This window comes from Balaenoptera musculus, chromosome 2 (genome assembly GCF_009873245.2).
Source record: "Balaenoptera musculus isolate JJ_BM4_2016_0621 chromosome 2, mBalMus1.pri.v3, whole genome shotgun sequence".
Classification (NCBI taxonomy): Eukaryota; Metazoa; Chordata; class Mammalia; order Artiodactyla; family Balaenopteridae; genus Balaenoptera; species Balaenoptera musculus.
The window spans coordinates 31904277-31921509 of NC_045786.1; the positions used below are offsets into that span (position 1 = coordinate 31904277).

Sequence of the window (17233 nt, forward strand, 5' to 3'; positions counted from 1 at the left end):
TCAAGAAGCTTCTGCTTCTACTGGAAGTAGCAGCCATGCTATTGTACCTGGTGCTTTTTGACAGAGCACAACATGCAAATTAAAATATTGGTGCTAACATGAAAATAGGTCTGAAGATGCTCGTTCATTGGTGATGCCGTAACTGTCTGGGTGAAATAGCATAAGAGCATTTGAACTTCACTTCCCTACAACACAAGAGACACTGTGACCTACCAGCTCAGCCTGGCCAGAGCTGGGGCCTGCATTCCCCAGAAATCCATGCAGGATTGCAGCTCATTTCCTCTGCTAACATCCAGAATACTGTTGATAATACAAAAATATCACTCCAGGAGTGAAGAGGAAATGGATAGCTATGTGGAAAATGGGTTCTGAAGCTTGAAGAAGAGGATGACACATGGCAATAGTCACTATCTCATTTGACTGAAATAACACTACCAGCTCTATCTCGGGGCAGAAAGAGATTCAGGTTGAAGAAAAATTAGGATGTTGGCATTGGGACTACATTCATGTGTAGGACATGCTCAAGGGATGTGAGACTCAGAATTCCAGTTAGTGGTTCTCAGAGTAGAAGACAGGACCGATGTCTCAAAAATCTGTATTTCATAATCTGCACTGATTTCTTCATAAAATAATTTGATGCCTATGGCAGAATAAAAAATACTTTATTCCCAAATTAACACAGGCTCTTCCATTAATTTGGAATTGATCATCTGCCTTGGGAAGCAGGGAAGAGAATCTTACTATGAATTCTATTCTTACGGTCTATCTGGTCTGCAAACACCTCTCCGTAGATCATCCAGTAGGGCATGTAGAAGATGTTTCGGGCCAGTTTCCAAGAAGGCTCCTCATCTGGATGCAAAATGGCTTGACGGGCTACTCCGAAACTCATCAACACCACCAGCATGATGACCACAAAATACAGCATGTCAATCATCTGAGGAGAGAGGAAATGGGCCTCTTACTGTCTTGACTCATGGGCCAAGTTCACCTGGTTCATTACATTGTGCTCCTCAAAGACTTCATGAGTGCTTAATTAGGATGGAGGAAGCTTCTTTCCCCTCCCTCCATCCCATCCGTGGGCTACTGATTCTTGTACTTCATGCAATGCATACACCTTATTCTAGAACATTGCCATTCTCATCTCATGCTCTCAATCTTTCTTCTCCTCTATTGTTACCCATAAACAAATTCCTCTAGTAACTACAACTGCAAATGGAGAAAGGGAACAATTATGGGAAAATACAGGAATTTGTGAGGGAAACTAAGGAGTAAGAGGAGTAGATATCTAAGGAGGTAATGAGATCATGAGTTGAGAGTACATACTGATATTCATTCGTTATACAAACAGTGAGTAGTTACAATGAGCAATGCTCTGGTTACTATGGATACTGACCTTATATAATTCTTAATTTTGAACATCCCTGAAGATGAGGGCCCTGGCTGGGATTAGCTCAACCATATATCCCTTTGCTCAAAACTTGCCCTACAAAGAGTTATTCCTAAGCTTGGAAGACTTCCTTTCTTCTGGGACCAGTCCCAACACTTGGGCTATTTTAAGTGATGTAAGGATGATCTGCTGGTTCATTTTTAGTTTCATATTTTATGGCCTGTTCTGGAGTAAATGTTGCCATGGATTTGTCTTGACCTCATCACACGAATTGCCCGTGTCCACTCCAGGCCAGAGCACATGAGCTGAAGACTGTGTGGAGTAGGGGTAGGGGAGGGTGACCCCGGGCCCCCTTTGTCTCTGGCTTCTACTGCACGTTAGGAGGTTATGCATCGGGTTATTGCCAGAAATACATGTACCTACAGTAGGCCCTCAACCTCACGTTCGTCAATTGGATTTAATTAAATTGTCAGTATGTAGAAGAACTATGTATCTTAAAGCAAAGAACATTTCCTGTAGGAAACCAACTGCAAGGGAAAGATCAAATGAAATGCAACAGAGCCACGCTGGAGGCCTGGCCTCAGGTCCTAACCACAGTCTCGGTGTCTGTAGTTACTCACGGGGCGTCAGGACTAACCATCTTTCCGATCATCATCACATAGGGTCCCAGATACTTGTTGACACCAAAGATGTCCAGGACACGGATGTACCAGAAGATGATATCCACGCAGTAGATCACGCGGCCATAGCCCATGTAGGGCTGCTTCTGTAGGCGGAGGATGGCTCCAATCATGAACATGGAAATGGCCACGAGGTCTGTGATGTTCCAATATTCTTGAAGCCAAACTTTTATTTTCTGGCTGAGTTTACCGGGTTCTGACATGAGGATCTGTAAAGAAATGCCAAAGAACAAAAAACAAGGGAGCGTGGTATTGGAAGACTTGTCTTCTTAGAATCTTGGGACATTAGGACTGGAGCAGCATTCCAGGGCATCTGGTCCCCTTTCCTGCTCAAGACTTCTAAGTACTAATCTTCTCAGGCAGAAAAACATATCTAGAAAGGGAAATTCCACAAAATCCTCTGTATTCCTAGAGTCAGGGTTTCACAAACTCTCAGGAAATGCCTTCTAAATTATGTCCCTCTGGCTGTAATTAAAGTAGCTGCCTTTTGATCCCTTTTCTAATTCTCTGGACACTTGCCTGTGAGCCCACGTTCCAGAGTTAGTCCAGGAGGAAAACTCTAGAGCAGAGATAAACCTGTGTGGTCCCACAGAGGGGCAGTCCACCCAGGGGAGATGGCAGAACTGGGATGGGAAATGTTTATCAGCCAAAATTCCTTTGTAACTCAGAGATGGGAAGTCAGGGGAAAGCTGAACTTGATTTTCTCCTGCTCGAGAGCTTACTCTTTCAAAATCACCACTGATTAAAGGGACATTTCCTCAGAGTAAACCTGAAAATATTTAACAAGCAGCAGGCACGGGCACACTTAGAGCAAGCCCCACGTATGCAGCTATGGCGTGCAGCAGGGTGGGGGTCTTAAAAGTGGTACCCCTTTACTTACCGAGACTCTGGGGAGGTTCTGGGGACTCCAGAGGTGGGATGGGGTGGTGGCTATTTATGGGCCAACCCAGAAGGCGTTCACTAGTTTAACAACCTGTGCACTCTGACTGATGGCCGCCCACCCTCTTTCCTATAACTGGGAGGTAAAGAACAGTGTCAGCACATGGCTGATGCTCAGTGAGCTCACGGTGTCCCTAGAGGTGGCACGGCAGGCCACTTGGGAAATCCCAGTTGTAAAGTGGGCAAAGTTTGAATGAAGCCCAGCTAGAAAAGAAACAGGAGTAGTAGGAGATGTGTTATAACATTTTAGATTTGGCACTCTGCGTTTCTCGGGCTGTCATCAGACTGACAGCCTCGAGTTAGCTCTCCTGGGAAGAAGCTGCCAGTGATACTTTTTCAGTTCAGTGAAAGGGTCACTGCTGATTGCAAAATAAGAATATTGGTTCTCTATCAGAAAGAATATGAAATTCTGCTGTGTGCTTTCTCAAGTTCACTTTTTCTTGGCTATAAGCTTTCCCTTTATAAGCTGATACAAAAAATTAAAACTTGCAGATGATATTAGAAAGAAAAGGACCTGGCCCATATTTCCTCTGCTGCCTGCAGGGGTTGCCCTCTTGAAGTTACATGTTAGTTTCAAGTCTCCTGTGACACGAGTCTGCATGAGATGGTGTCTGTCCTTTTTCAATACTTCTTTGAAAATCCTGTTCCCTCTGTTTGCAGCAGTTGTGCTGGCGGCCTGCCCAGAGGCACTGGAGGCTTCCACCAGGTGGGTGCACCCAGCCCCCATCTGCTGCAGGTGCCGCTGTTCGGCTCCCACCTGCCCCCTTGGGCAATTGCAGCCGCTTTCCCAGAGATGCTGATGGCTGGCTGATGTGGGGACAAAAGTCTGTTCCCTTTGGTCAAAGTGGGACAGACTCTACAGTATTACTTACACTCAGAGTCCCCTGCAGGATTAGGCCAGGGACAGATTCCACTGAAGCCACACCTTGCTCAGCCCCGTCCCCTCTTCTGGCCTGGCCACCCTGCTGCCTCTCTCTGTTCTCCTGGGAGTTCTCCTTTAATAAACCCCTTGCACAAGAATCCCCATCTGGGTTGGAGGGAGGACAAGTGTGGTTCAAAGTCCTGAGTTACAGGAGAAATGTCATCTCCTACATCTCCCTTTCTACTTCCAGCTCTGAGAAAACGGAGCCCCAATTTGTACCCAATTGGAGTCATTGGTTTATCTCAGGTACCTGGCAGCATTTATGCTGCTTTTCTAGGCACTCAGACTTATTTTTATTACTAAACATCATCTATTCTGCCTTGTGTTTTGATTTCCAAGTTCAAATTCAGTTGGAAGCAGAAGGTGTATAAATCTCAAGCAAGGGAATGGAACCAACTTGGGATTGTGACACCTCGAAAGAGAAGTTCCACGGCACTTGGGATTTGCACGATACGTTTTTAAAATAAGGAGCTACATCTGGGGACTTCCCTGGCGGTCCAGTGGCTAAGACTCCGTGCTTCCACTGCAGGGGGCATGGGTCCGATCCCTGGTTGGGGAACTAAGATCCTGCATGCCCCGCGGCCAAAAAAAAAAAAAAAATTTTTTTTTTTTTTAAAGAAGATATATCCGAATTGAAGTCAGTGGTGGGTGGAGCTGGGACAGGCCTTTGGAGCATCACCTCCCGAATCTTCTCCAGGGCCAGGCTCACGATGTAGGAGATGACGATCCACTCCTGGAGGCAGGGCCAGCGCTCCATCCGCACCAGGATGACGTAGTTGAACAGCAGTAGGTAACCCAGGTAAGATATCTGAAAGGCAGAAACCGTGAGCGGTGTCTGGGGAGGTCACACGTGCCTGAAAAAAACTTAGAAACCCTATTTACAAGTGGACACTTCTTCTAAAACAAATTTTCATTTCCAGGTGCACCGAATCCTTTAGAGGAAAACTTCCACTCACATCACCGGTACAGGCAGAGGACTTTGAGGCAGAGGGGGAGGCATTTTGTACTTTAGTGCGATATGGGCACTGACAGTCCATTCTCTAAATGAAGATGTATTTGTTGCTACTATCAGCCTCAAGGGGAAATTATAAAGTTGCACGAAATTATGATGAGTCGGGAAACTTTTAGTAGTTGACTGGTGTGCCCTCTACATTCCTGGAAATTGGAAAATGTTACTGACTCTTCCCTGCCTTGCAAATTTCCTTCTTGAACCTTTCCACTGCTGATGGATGTGGGAGGTTCGAAGGGAGGAGGATGGCATGAGGTGTCTTCCCAGGTACACACACCTGTGTTGAGGCCCCTCGGTCAGCCCTGATACGTCTGTGATGTGCTGTGCCCACAGCAGCGTGCCTATCCTTGCGGCATGTAGAGTTGGGAGGGATATGGGAGTGAGCTATGAGGTGGAGGGAGGTGGTCTGAAGATGACCGAGGTTGATTCACTCTGAAGCAGTACGCACCATGGGTACAGGCCCCTTCTGAAGTCTTGGGGAGGTGGGGGGGAGGGTGTATACTAGCAACTGTATATTTGTGATTTGCAGCCTTTTTTTTTTTTTTTAAAGATGCCCCCCTCCTGATTGTTTAAGTTTTACCAGGATACAGGTAGCATCCCATGTATCCACTATCTAGTCTTTGCAGGAGGATTGGAGCAAGAGTTCTCAAAGTGGGGCTGTGCTGGGAACCCCTGGCAAGCTATAAAACGTGCGACCCCCTCCCCACATCCAGAGGCAGCATTTAGAGGCCCTGGGGAGAGTTCCTGGGGAGACGCCCAAAGCTCATCAGCCCCCTGGCTCTGCCTTCTTCATACGCATCTGTGGAGGTCAGGTATCTTCCTGGTCCTCAGCTGGTTCTGACCAGAACAGGTGGGCAGCTGTGGCTTTGGTGGTATTGCCAGATGTGGCTGCCAAAAGGTTGGGTGTCCGGGCTATAGTTGGCCTGGGTCCCCATGCAGCCCGCTGGGTGCCAGGCCCCAGAGCTCTGCCTCTGCCTTCTGCCCTCCTCATCCATCACCCTGTCCATGGCTTTGGACCTGGCTCCTCTCCTCCCATCACCTGCTCGCGCCCAGTCACTAATAGGACCGCGGTGCCAGGACGTGCCAGGCGTGGCTGCTGCTTGGCATTTGGGACTTCATGAGTATTGTCCCTCCCCCGACCACAGTGGCTGCAGGAACCACAGCATGCCTGCCACCCCTGCTGGGACGGCCTGCACCTGAGCCAGTTTCCTCCAAAGCCTTCCAAGCTGCTCCAGTCTCCTCGACCCACTTTTCCTGCCCATCCGCGTGCATAAGGCTGGACCACTCTTGTTCTGGGTGCACCGCTCTGCTGGAGCCGTCCAGACAGAGGCCACCGATGGGGCTGGAGGAGTGTGGTCACGAGGTCAGTGTGGCCTGCACCTGAGAGTGGAGGTGCCTTGATTTGCTCCTCTAATCCAGGACTTCATGCTCTGGGTTCAACCCTACTCTTTGAGTAACCCCGTCAGTCTCCTGAAAAATGACATCTGTGAGCTTGCTCTCTAAATACTAGTCATCTTTGTTCATTGTTGGAATAAAACTCTACTTCCCTAAGTTTGTATTACTAAAGACATTTGAAAAATCCTTCATCTTGAGCAAATAGAATATGACTATTTTGCTTTATGAAATGGTGTATTTGGGGCTAGGATGGCCACATTCCTATGTATAAATATATGACAAGATATCTATCTAGATCCAATTTTAGTTGAAGATTCTGAGTTAGTCCCACTTCTGTTTCCATAATTAATTTTAATCCATTGATTTTTTTTTTTAAAAAAACACTCTTTTTAAGCCCTTGACAATTTTCTTCATTCTGACATGTCTAAAACATGCTAAATGGTGAAGGCTAAGGGTGGGGAGCTTACCGTGTAAAACCAGAACTTGACAATAGGAGCGTTGTAGAATTCGCAGATCTTGGTCCCGATGGGAACACTTCTTTGCTTTTTTTGTTCATTCTCCTCGTCCCCCTTTCTCGAGCCAGTGTCTGCATTCGCATCCTGGAAACAGAGCAGAGCACGTGGCAAGCAGGCTGCCAGATGGGAAACGCCTTGGACTCCAGCACCATATTTAACAGACAGGTGCCTCAAAAATCAAGGATTATAAAAGACGCAGACGTAGAGAATGGACTTGAGGACACGGAGAGGGGGAAGGGTAAGTTGAGACAAAGTGAGAGAGTGGCATGGACATATATACACTACCAAATGTAAAATAGATAGCTAGTGGGAAGCAGCCGCATAGCACAGGGAGATCAGCTCGGTGCTTTGTGACCACCTAGAGGGGTGGGATAGGGAGGGTGGGAGGGAGACGCAAGAGGGAGGAGATATGGGGACATATGTATATGTATAGCTGATTTGCTTTGTTATAAAGCAGAAACTAACACACCATTGTAAAGCAATTATACTCCAATAAAGATGTTTAAAAAAAAATCAAGGATTATAAAAATGTCCCCAATTCTTGCAGTTTCTAAATTCACAGCGAGAGAAATCACAACTATTTTGAAAATGAGAGTTGATGGATACTTTTAGAATCAAGGGTATCACTGACCATATTCTCCTCCTCTTTTTCTTTGCCGTCTTCGTTTTCCTTGGATGTTTGATATGAGAAGTCATCAGAGGTGCGAAATTCCAAAAACAAGATGGTCGGGGGGAGAAGAATCCCCATGATAACCTAGGTATGATGAAAAAAGTGGATTTTAAGCTATGGCAATTCTTGAAAATTTTCCCAGTATAGGCAAAAAATTTTTAATTATGATCTTCAGCATTACTCAGTAATCTAGCAGCCCTGGAACAGGTCTATCTCTGCTCTGACGGTCTGTGGCTTATTCCGTTTGGTATATTGATAGAACTGCAGACACTGAGAAATTTAAGATCATCCACCAAATTGTTCTAGATGAACAGCAAGCAGTATTGTGTGGAATCCTGACTTAAAAAGAGAAGATCTTGCATAGAGTTTCAAAGCAGGCAATTTTTTAAAGTAAAATATAGTAAGTAAAAATAAATAAGTAAATAAAATGATACCTCTAGTGAAGTAGACCAAAAATATTTTATATAGGAATAACTTAGATGTCAATGTGAATATATGGACCAAGAGTTGGAAGACAAACGTGACTGATGAATATAGGATTTACTTGGGCTCAGCCTAGACAGCAAAAAGATGGCCTAGCTTATAGATGGAAACCCTTGTCATTTTTGTCAGTGCCGTGCAGTGTGTCTCCAATACTGAACTCTGTTCCCAATGATCAATGCTAATTTTTTGAAGTTTCCCCTCAGCAATCCATTATTAAGAATAACACAAAAGGGGGACTTCCCTGGCGGTCCAGTGGTTAAGACTTCGCCTTCCAAGGCAGGGGGTGTGGGTTTGATCCCTGGTTGGGGAGCTAAGATCCCACATGCCTCGTAGCCAAGAAAACCAAAACATAAAAGAGAAGCAATATTGTAACAAATTCAATAAAGACTTTAAAAATGGTCCACATCAAAAAAATCTTAAAAAAAAAGAGAGTAACACAAAAGGGTTATTTCTACCATATACTAAAAATTATATTATAAAGCACCAATAATTAAAACAAAGTGGTACAGGTGCATGAAGAGACCAAACAATAGAGCAGAATAGAAGGTCCAGAAAAAGATTCAGCTACACATAGGCAATTAGTTTGTGATACAAACACCACCTCCAATGGGAGGAGTAAAGATGACTATTTAATAAACTGTATTGAGAAACTGGGTGATCATCTAGAAAATAATTAGGTTAGATCCATATCTCACACATACACCAGAATAAATTGCATCTAGCTCCAATATTTCGTGAAAGAAAAAAAAGGGAGGGGGCACAGAGAGAAGATAAAACAACTAACAATCACCACATGAAAATTCTTTCATAAATGGAGAGTAAGAGAAGGCCTTTCTAATTAGGCTCCCAAATCAAGAAGCAATCAAAACAAAGATCAATATATTTGATACTGAAAAAAAATCACAAACTTCTGCACAATGAAAACATGCCTTAACCAAAGTAAAAAATAACTTCTGGGAAAACATATTTGCAGCTCATGTGACAGGCAAAGGGCTAATCTTTCTACTTAGAAAGGATCTTCTAGAAGTCAAGAAGAAAAATTCTAACAACCCAGCAGAAAAATGGGCAAAGGCAGTGAACTTAGGGACATTTGTACTGAGAGGAAAATGGGCTTGTCCTCACTCATAATAAGAGACATTCAAAGAAACTACACAGAGATCTCATTTTTTACCATTAGACTGGAGTGTTTGCTCACACGCTGTATTGGTGGAATTGTGGGAAAATAAAACATTCCCTACACTATAGGTGGACACCTCCACAGAAGGACAACTATCAAGATTGCAAGTGCATATCCCCATGGGGCCACCAATTCCCCTTCTGGACATTTATACAGCAGATACGTGAGACACAGTATGTGTCCAAGAGCACTCATGGTGGCAGTGAGTGTAGCACCCCCAGGCAGGAGTGACCTCCATGGCCTCACTGGGTACTGGCCATAAACTGCGGCCATCGGCCATGAAGGAGAACTGGGGAAGCGGGTAAGAATGAAGGAATAGTCTGCGTCCCAGAGGAAGTGAAAAAGGAAGGTACAAAACAATAACTATGCCAACCCTTGTGAGAAGGAAAAAAAAAATAAGAATATTTACTTCATCATGAAAAAAAGGAAAAAAAGAATATTTATTCATAGTAGCTTTATATATGGAAATATACATAAGAAACAAATATCAGTGGTTGCCTATGTGTAGAACAAGCCATATGGGGGACAGGAGTTGGGAAGGAGACTTGTCACTTACACTTTAAAATAGTTTTAATTTTTTAATATGTGCATGTCCTTATGACCTATTCAAAGAATTAAATTAAAAAAAGAACAAACCACCCCTGCTTTAAAATAATTATATATTTATGTTGTGAATTAAAAATGCTTGGAAGGAAATCTGATGCTTACAAATATTTATAACTTTGGGTAGACATTATATCTAAAAGTAGCATTAGGTAAAGAAGGAAATGATAGAAAAATACCCACTGGATTTCAAAGACTTAGTACAAAAAAAAGCATATAGACTATCTCATTAGTGATTCTTTTCCTTTCAAAAACATGTTGAAATGATAATATTTTGTATATACTGGTTTAAATAAATATATTATTAAAATTAATTTCAACTGCTTCCTTTTTACTTTTTACAATGTACTTAAAAAACTTTTTGTAACTATTAAAAATTTTACTTTCTTAACTAGAAAATTCGAAGTGACATATGTGGCTTGCATTTTATTTCTGCTGGACAGCACTGCTGTAGACTCTATAGTTTCATCTTGCTCTTTAAAATTCTGGCATGTTTAAAAATTGCTTTTTAAAATATATGTTTCCTGGTTGTTTATGGGTTGAAGAGCTAGAACATTTGGACCTGTAGACTTCATCGCAGAGTGGATTTGGGGATGCTCCTCTGCCCTTGTTATCTCCTGCCACTTGGCAGCTGGATGCAGAGGCTGGACCAGACCCAGGTTGTTTTGTAAATTTTATTGAAGTAGAGTTGATTTACAATGTTGTGTTTAATGTCTGCTGCACAGCAAAGTGACTCAGTTATATATATTCTTTTTCATATTCTTTTCCATTATGGTTTATCACAGGATATTGAATATAATTCCCTGTGCTATACAGTAGGGCCTTGTTGTCTATCCATCCTATATATACTAGTTTGCATCTGCTAATCCCAAACTCCCAGTCCTTCCCTCCCCCACCCCTCCTCCCCTTTGGCAACCACAAGTCTGTCCTCTATGTCTGTGAGTCTGTTTCTGCTTTGTAGATAAGTTCAGTATGAAGGTTACTAAAAATAGAGTTGCCATATGATGTAGCAATCCCACTCCTGGGCATATATCCAGACAAAACTATAATTCAAAAAGATGCATGCATCCCAATGTTCATAGAAGCACTATTTACAATAGCCAAGACATGAAAACAACTTAAATGTCCATCGACAGATGACTAGATAAAGAAGACGTGGTACATATATACAATGGACTACTACTCAGCCATAAAAAAGAATGAAATACTGCCATTTGCGGCAACCTGGATGGACCTAGAGATTATCATACTAAGCAAAGTAAGTCAGACAGAGAAAGACAAATACAATATGATATCACTTACACGTGGAATCTAAAATACGACACAAATGAACATATCTATGAAACAAAAACAGACCCAGGTTTGAGCCCTATGGCAAGACTGTAGATGGCGTGTTCTTTCATTAAAAAGTATACCGTTTCTCTTTTGGTGATGTTAGCAGCTGTTGATATCAATTCATTAACTCACTGGGGTTGAAAATTGGTGGTGTTCTAATGCTATCATTTGGTTTCCATTTCTTGGCTGGAATAATTTTACAAAGAGATGTTTCCCTCATCTACTCAGTGGTTACCCAGTGGTTCAGTTCATATAGAAAATGCAGGATAAATGCTTGATTCTTTCCCCTTTATGTACCTGTTTTCAAGATAATGAATTGGTTTCCTATCAGCTACTGAAGATAACTAATTTTTCTTTTTTTTAACTATTTCGTATTCCCACCAGCAGTGTAGAAGAGTTATAGTTGTTCCACATGCTTGCCAACACTTGGTATGGTCAGTCTTTTAATTTTAGCTTTTCTAGTGGGTGTGTAGTGCTATTTCATTGTGGGTTTTTTTTTATTATAAAGTATTCAATTTAGTTAAACTAAAAAAATAAAAACCAGTTCACCCATTTCTCCCACCCCACCCTCACCCCTGCTTCTGTCAACAACCAGTCTGTTCTCTGTGTCTATGAACTTGCTTTTTTGTTTTTTTAGTTTTCACATGTAAACGAGATCATAATGTATTTGTCTTTCTCTGTCTGACTTATTTCACTTAGCACAGTGCCCTCGAGGTCCATCCACATCGCAAATGGCAAGATTTCATTCTTTTTTATGGCTGAATAATATTCCATTATATATATATATGTATAAAATATACATTGTGTATATGTAATAATATTCCATTGTGTGTATATATATAATATACATTATGTATATATAATATCCCATTGTGTATATATATATCATTGTATACATATATATGTACACATATATATATATACCACAATTTTTTATCCATTCATCCATCAATGCACACTTAGGTTGTTTCCATGTCTTGGCCATTGTAAATAATGCTGCAATGAACCTAGGGTGCAGATATCTTTTCAAGTTAGTGTTGTTTTCTTTGGATAAATACCCAGTAGTGGAATTGTTGGGTCATATGGTAGTTCTATTTTTAATTTTTTGAGGAATCTTCATGCTGTTTTCCATAGTGGCTGCACACCCACCAACATTCCCACCAACAATGCACCAGGGTTTCCTTTTCTCCACATCCTTGCCAAAACTTCTTATTTCTTGCCTTTTTGATGATGGCCATTCTGATAGGTGTGAGGTGATATCTCATTGTGGTTTTGATTTGTACTTCCCTGGTGATTAGTGATGTTGAGTATATTTTCATGTGCTTGTTGGCCATCTGTATGTCTTCTTTGGGAAAACGTCTATTCAGATCTTCTGCCCATTATTTAATTGGATTATTTGTTTGTTTTTTTGCTTTTAAATTGTATGAGTTCTTTATATATCTTGGATATTAGCCCCTTACCGGACATACAATTGCAACTATTTTCTCTCATTCAGTACGTTGCCTTTTCACTTTGTTGATGGTTTCGTTGGCTGTGCAGAAGCTTTTTAGTCTGATGTAGTGCCACTTGTTTATTTTTGCTTTTGTTGCCTTTGCTTTTGGTGTCAGATTAAAAAAAATCATCACCATGTCAAGGGCTTATGTTTTCTTCAAGGAGTTTTATGGTTTTAGGTCTTATGTTCAAGTCTTTAATCCATTTTGTGTTAATTTTGGGGTATGATATAAAATAGTGGTTCAGTTTCATTGCATGTGGGTGTCCAATTTTCCCAACACGATTTATTGAAGAGACTATCCTTTCCCTATTGTATATTCTTGGCTTCTTTGTCATAAATTTATTGACAATATATGCATGGGTTTATTTCTGGGCTCTCTATTCTGTTCCATTGATCTATGTGCCTGTTTCCATTGTTTTAATTACAATAGCTTTGTAATAAGGTTTGAAATCAGGGAGCATGAAGCCTCCAGCTTTGTTCTTCTTTCTCAGAACTGCTTTGGCTATTGGGAATCTTTTTGGATCCACATAAAGTTTAGGATTGCTTGTTCTATTTCTGTGAAAAATGCTATTGGAATTTTAATAGGGATTGCATTAAATCTGTATATTGCTTTGGGTAGCATGGACTTTTTAACAATATTAATTCTTCCAGTCCTTGAGCATGGAATATCTTTCCATTTATTTGTGTCTTCTTCAATTTCTTTCATTAATATCTCATAGTTTTCAATATACAGGTTTTCACCTTCTTGGTTAAATTTATTCCTAGGTGTTTTATTCTTTTTGATACAACTGTATATGGGATGACTGTTTTCTTAATTTTTCTTTCTGATAGTTCTTTATTAGTGTATATATTTACTTAAAAATATTGTTATGAACTCATGGATTTAAAGATATTTGCTATTCATTGCTATTAGTAATAGTATTGAAAGTCAAACTGCCCTGTTCATTTGGCCAGTGGAAGCCTCTTCATGTTTGCTTCTGGGTCCCCCTGATCTGACCCTAGAGGTCCTTGATAACTTCTTTAACATCTGGTGTGTCAACTGTTCTGGGCTCATCTTGTACATATCCTGCTACAGACCTGGAATCAACCATTTCTCCAAGAAGTTCTGGCTTCAGTGAATGGGAAATGATATTTCAAGGCCACAGTCTGGGCACTAGGAATGTTCATGCTTTTGGGTAGGTCTTTGTTTCTAGGCTTTTCATTGGCCAGAGCTGGAATGAATTCATATTGATGCTTCCAATTAAGTACTATAGGCTTTTCTGCTTATCCTCTTCCAGATTACATCTGTGTTTCCTTTTCTTCCACACCAAGTCCTAGTTCTCAAGGACAGAGGGGTGTGACAGAATTAAAATATCTCACTGTTACTCAGTTGCTTTAACTTAACAGTTTCAGAATAATGATGTTAGTACTACCACTATCAATTATGATTACTGAAAAGTTACACTTTTTTTTGCACAGGTGCTCCCCATTCTTCTCTCATTTTTATTTTTTTATTTGATTTTACTTTTTAAAAAAGATGTAATTTTATTTATTTTTGGCTGCGTTGGGTCCTCGTTGCTGTGTGCGGGCTTTCTCTAGTTGCAGCGAGCAGGGGCTACTCTTCATTGAGATGTGTGGGCTTCTCCTTGCTGTGGCTTATCTTGTTGCGGAGCACAGGCTCTAGGTGCGCAGGCTCAGTAGTTGTGGCTGGAGGGCTCTAGAGCACAGGCTCAGTAGTTGTGGCTCACGGGCTTAGTTGCTCCACGGCATGTGGGATCTTCCCAGACCAGAGATCGAACCCGTGTCCACTGCATTGGCAGGCAGATTCTTATCCACTGCACCACCAGGGATGTCCCTCCTCTCATTTTTAAATGGTTCTATTATATCTATATTATCAAAACATATAGCTGTTATATACTATTTTCTCTCCCACTTAACTGTCACTTAGTTTTAACACTACAAGTAAATATGTATCTGATGCTGACTATCTGTCCTGTTGCTGATGCCTCTCTGGTTATTTTGGTTGTTGGAGATTCTTTCTCTAACAGATTCTTCAGAAAGTGCTCATAGCAACAATATTTCCCTGAGTTCTTGCCTGTTGGCAACATGTCATGTGTACCCTTTATATTTGACCATCACTTTTGCTAGATATAAAATCTTTGCCTCAATTTTCTTTCTGGGAGTATTTTTATATGATACACACCATTTTTTTTCTGACATAAATGGTTGCTATTGAAAGTCTGATGATAATTGAATTTTTTCCCCTTAGAAGTCACTTGATTTTTTTTTTTTTTTTTTTGCCTAGAAGCTCAAAGAATTTTTTTTTTCATTAAAATCCAATAACTTTATTAAAGTGTGTCTTGATGTTGGTTATTCTGGGTTGATGTACTCAGGTTCCCAGTGTTTTTTTTTAAATATATAGTTTCATATCATTTGTCTTCAAGAGAAATTTTTGATTTCTAGTTTGAGACACTTGCTTCTATTTCTGGTTTTAGCTGTTATGGATACTTTCAAATTTTTAGCAACATAGGCGATATCTTATGTTGCTATTTCTTTGTTAATTTAAGTACTAGCTTAGTAATGTAAGTATCTATTGACATCCTATTATTTTGGATGAGACTTTATCTTAATTTATCTCCTTCCCCCTCTGCTCCCGTTTTTAACAACCACATCAGTATTTTCAGTTCCTATGAAGTTACCTTTGTAACTTTACAAAATAAACTGGAATCTTAACCTCTTGTTTCAACAACTCTTGACAGTTCTGATTCCCCACTTTACAATATGGGGATATTATGCTGTTTACCACTCTCTCTTCCCCTTCCCACCAGCCAACTTTTCTTATCTGTACCTTTACTTTCATAGTTTCATACTTGATAACCTTTGTATTATATTTAGGATTTATATTTAGGTCTTCAATACTCTGTCTATTGGATTATTCTAAAAAACTGAAGATCAATAAAAAGCATTTACATTTTTATTACCATATAAAATACTGTCTATTGTACAGCCACATGGCGTGCTGTGACTGCAATTTTAATGTAGAATTCTGGTGCCACTAGAGAAACCTGATCATGGTATCAAAGGTCAAGTGGTCTTTTTTACCTTCTACCAGTCACTCAAAAATCGTACCAAATTTTAATTTAAATCATAACCGAGGCTTAACTTTTGTGTGCAGTTTTTTTGTTTTCCCTGGTATTTGATTCTACTTCTATTTTCTCATTAATGATTATGAACTCTTTTTGTTTCCCTAACCCATACCCCTGATACTTTATAGCATCTTAGTCACTGCATCTATTTGTTGGAATCATTTCTATTCTTCTGTGTACTTTCTTCTTGCATATCACTAACTCTTTGCACTTATTTCATCCAACTGCTTTTTCATATGGGGATTTTTAAAAACTGGGGCTTGTTTCTTGCATTCCACATCACCTGTATTCTTGTAATTTTGAACACTTCTTTCAGTGGAATACGAGCTGAAGTACTTTTTCTGAAGGAGTAAGTAGAAAGTATATAACTTGAGTCTTTTTCTATCTTAAATAGATATCCTATCCTCATGTTTAAGATAGCTGGACTGGGTAAAAAAAAAAAAAAAAAAAAAAATCCAGGTTCCAAATCCTCTCAGAACTATGAAGGCCTTGTTTCAGTGCCTTCTAGGTTTCAGTATTATTAACGGAAAGTCTGATGCCAACCTGATGTTCATCCCTTTGTAGGAAACCTGCTCTTTTTTTAAAAAAAATCTTCAGGATCTTCTCATTATTCTTGATATTCTGAAAACTATTTACTAATATCCAAACTTATGTATAATATCAGCTTAGTGCATTGTGTATAATTGGGCAATTAGGCATGACATTTATATTTTTTTTTAAAAAAGAAATGGAAATTTTTATTCAAGCCCAATTTGAGGATTATAACCTGGGAAAAGCATCTCAGAAAGCTCTGAGAACTGTTTCCAACATATTTTTAAGAAACCAAGTGCCTTCTGTTTGTCAGAACCCTGATGCCCAGGATAACATATATGGTCTTTTCTTTATCCTCATAGCAATCCCATGAGCTCAGTATAATATTGCCATCACAGAGTAGGTTATCTGAAGATTAGAATCTCTCCTTAAGATAACCTAGTCGTTAACAGTAGTAAACAGCAGAGCTGGGATTTGGTCTCAGTACAATTTTCTATCCCCTAAATCCTTTTCAAACACTTTCATAGCTTCATATTCTCTCATAAACCCCACAGAATGAAAGCATTGCCAATTAAAATGATATCAGACAGCAACCTAAGTGTCCATTGACAGATGAATGGATAAAGAAGATGTGGTGTATATACACAATGGAATATTATTCAGCCATAAAAAAAGAATGAAATAATGCCATTTACAGCAACATGGATGGACCTAGAGATTATCATACTAAGTGAAGTAAGTCAGACAGAGAGAGACAAATATCATATGATATCGCTTATATGTGGAATCTAAAAAAAGGATACAAATGAACTTATTTACAAAACAGAAATAGACTCACAGACATAGAAAACAAACTTGTGGCTACCAAAGGGGAAGAGGGGGAGGGATAAATTAATAGTTTGGGATTAACAGGCACAAACTACTATATATAAAATAGATAACCAACAAGGACCTCCTGTATAGCACAGGG

General features: G+C 40.3%; 1 protein-coding gene across 1 annotated transcript in view; it reads right to left on the reverse strand.

Annotated features, from left to right (window-relative positions):
• TRPM1 (transient receptor potential cation channel subfamily M member 1) overlaps nt 1-17233 on the reverse strand; it is a 109075-nt gene that overhangs the window by 20638 nt on the left and 71204 nt on the right. Inside the window, exons 18-22 of the mRNA XM_036842630.1 lie at nt 7479-7601; nt 6800-6931; nt 4608-4736; nt 2025-2276; nt 760-934 (exon numbers count right to left, since the gene is read on the reverse strand). Of these exons, the coding sequence (XP_036698525.1) occupies nt 760-934; nt 2025-2276; nt 4608-4736; nt 6800-6931; nt 7479-7601 (811 nt within the window). The remainder of the gene's footprint in view (nt 1-759; nt 935-2024; nt 2277-4607; nt 4737-6799; nt 6932-7478; nt 7602-17233) is intronic.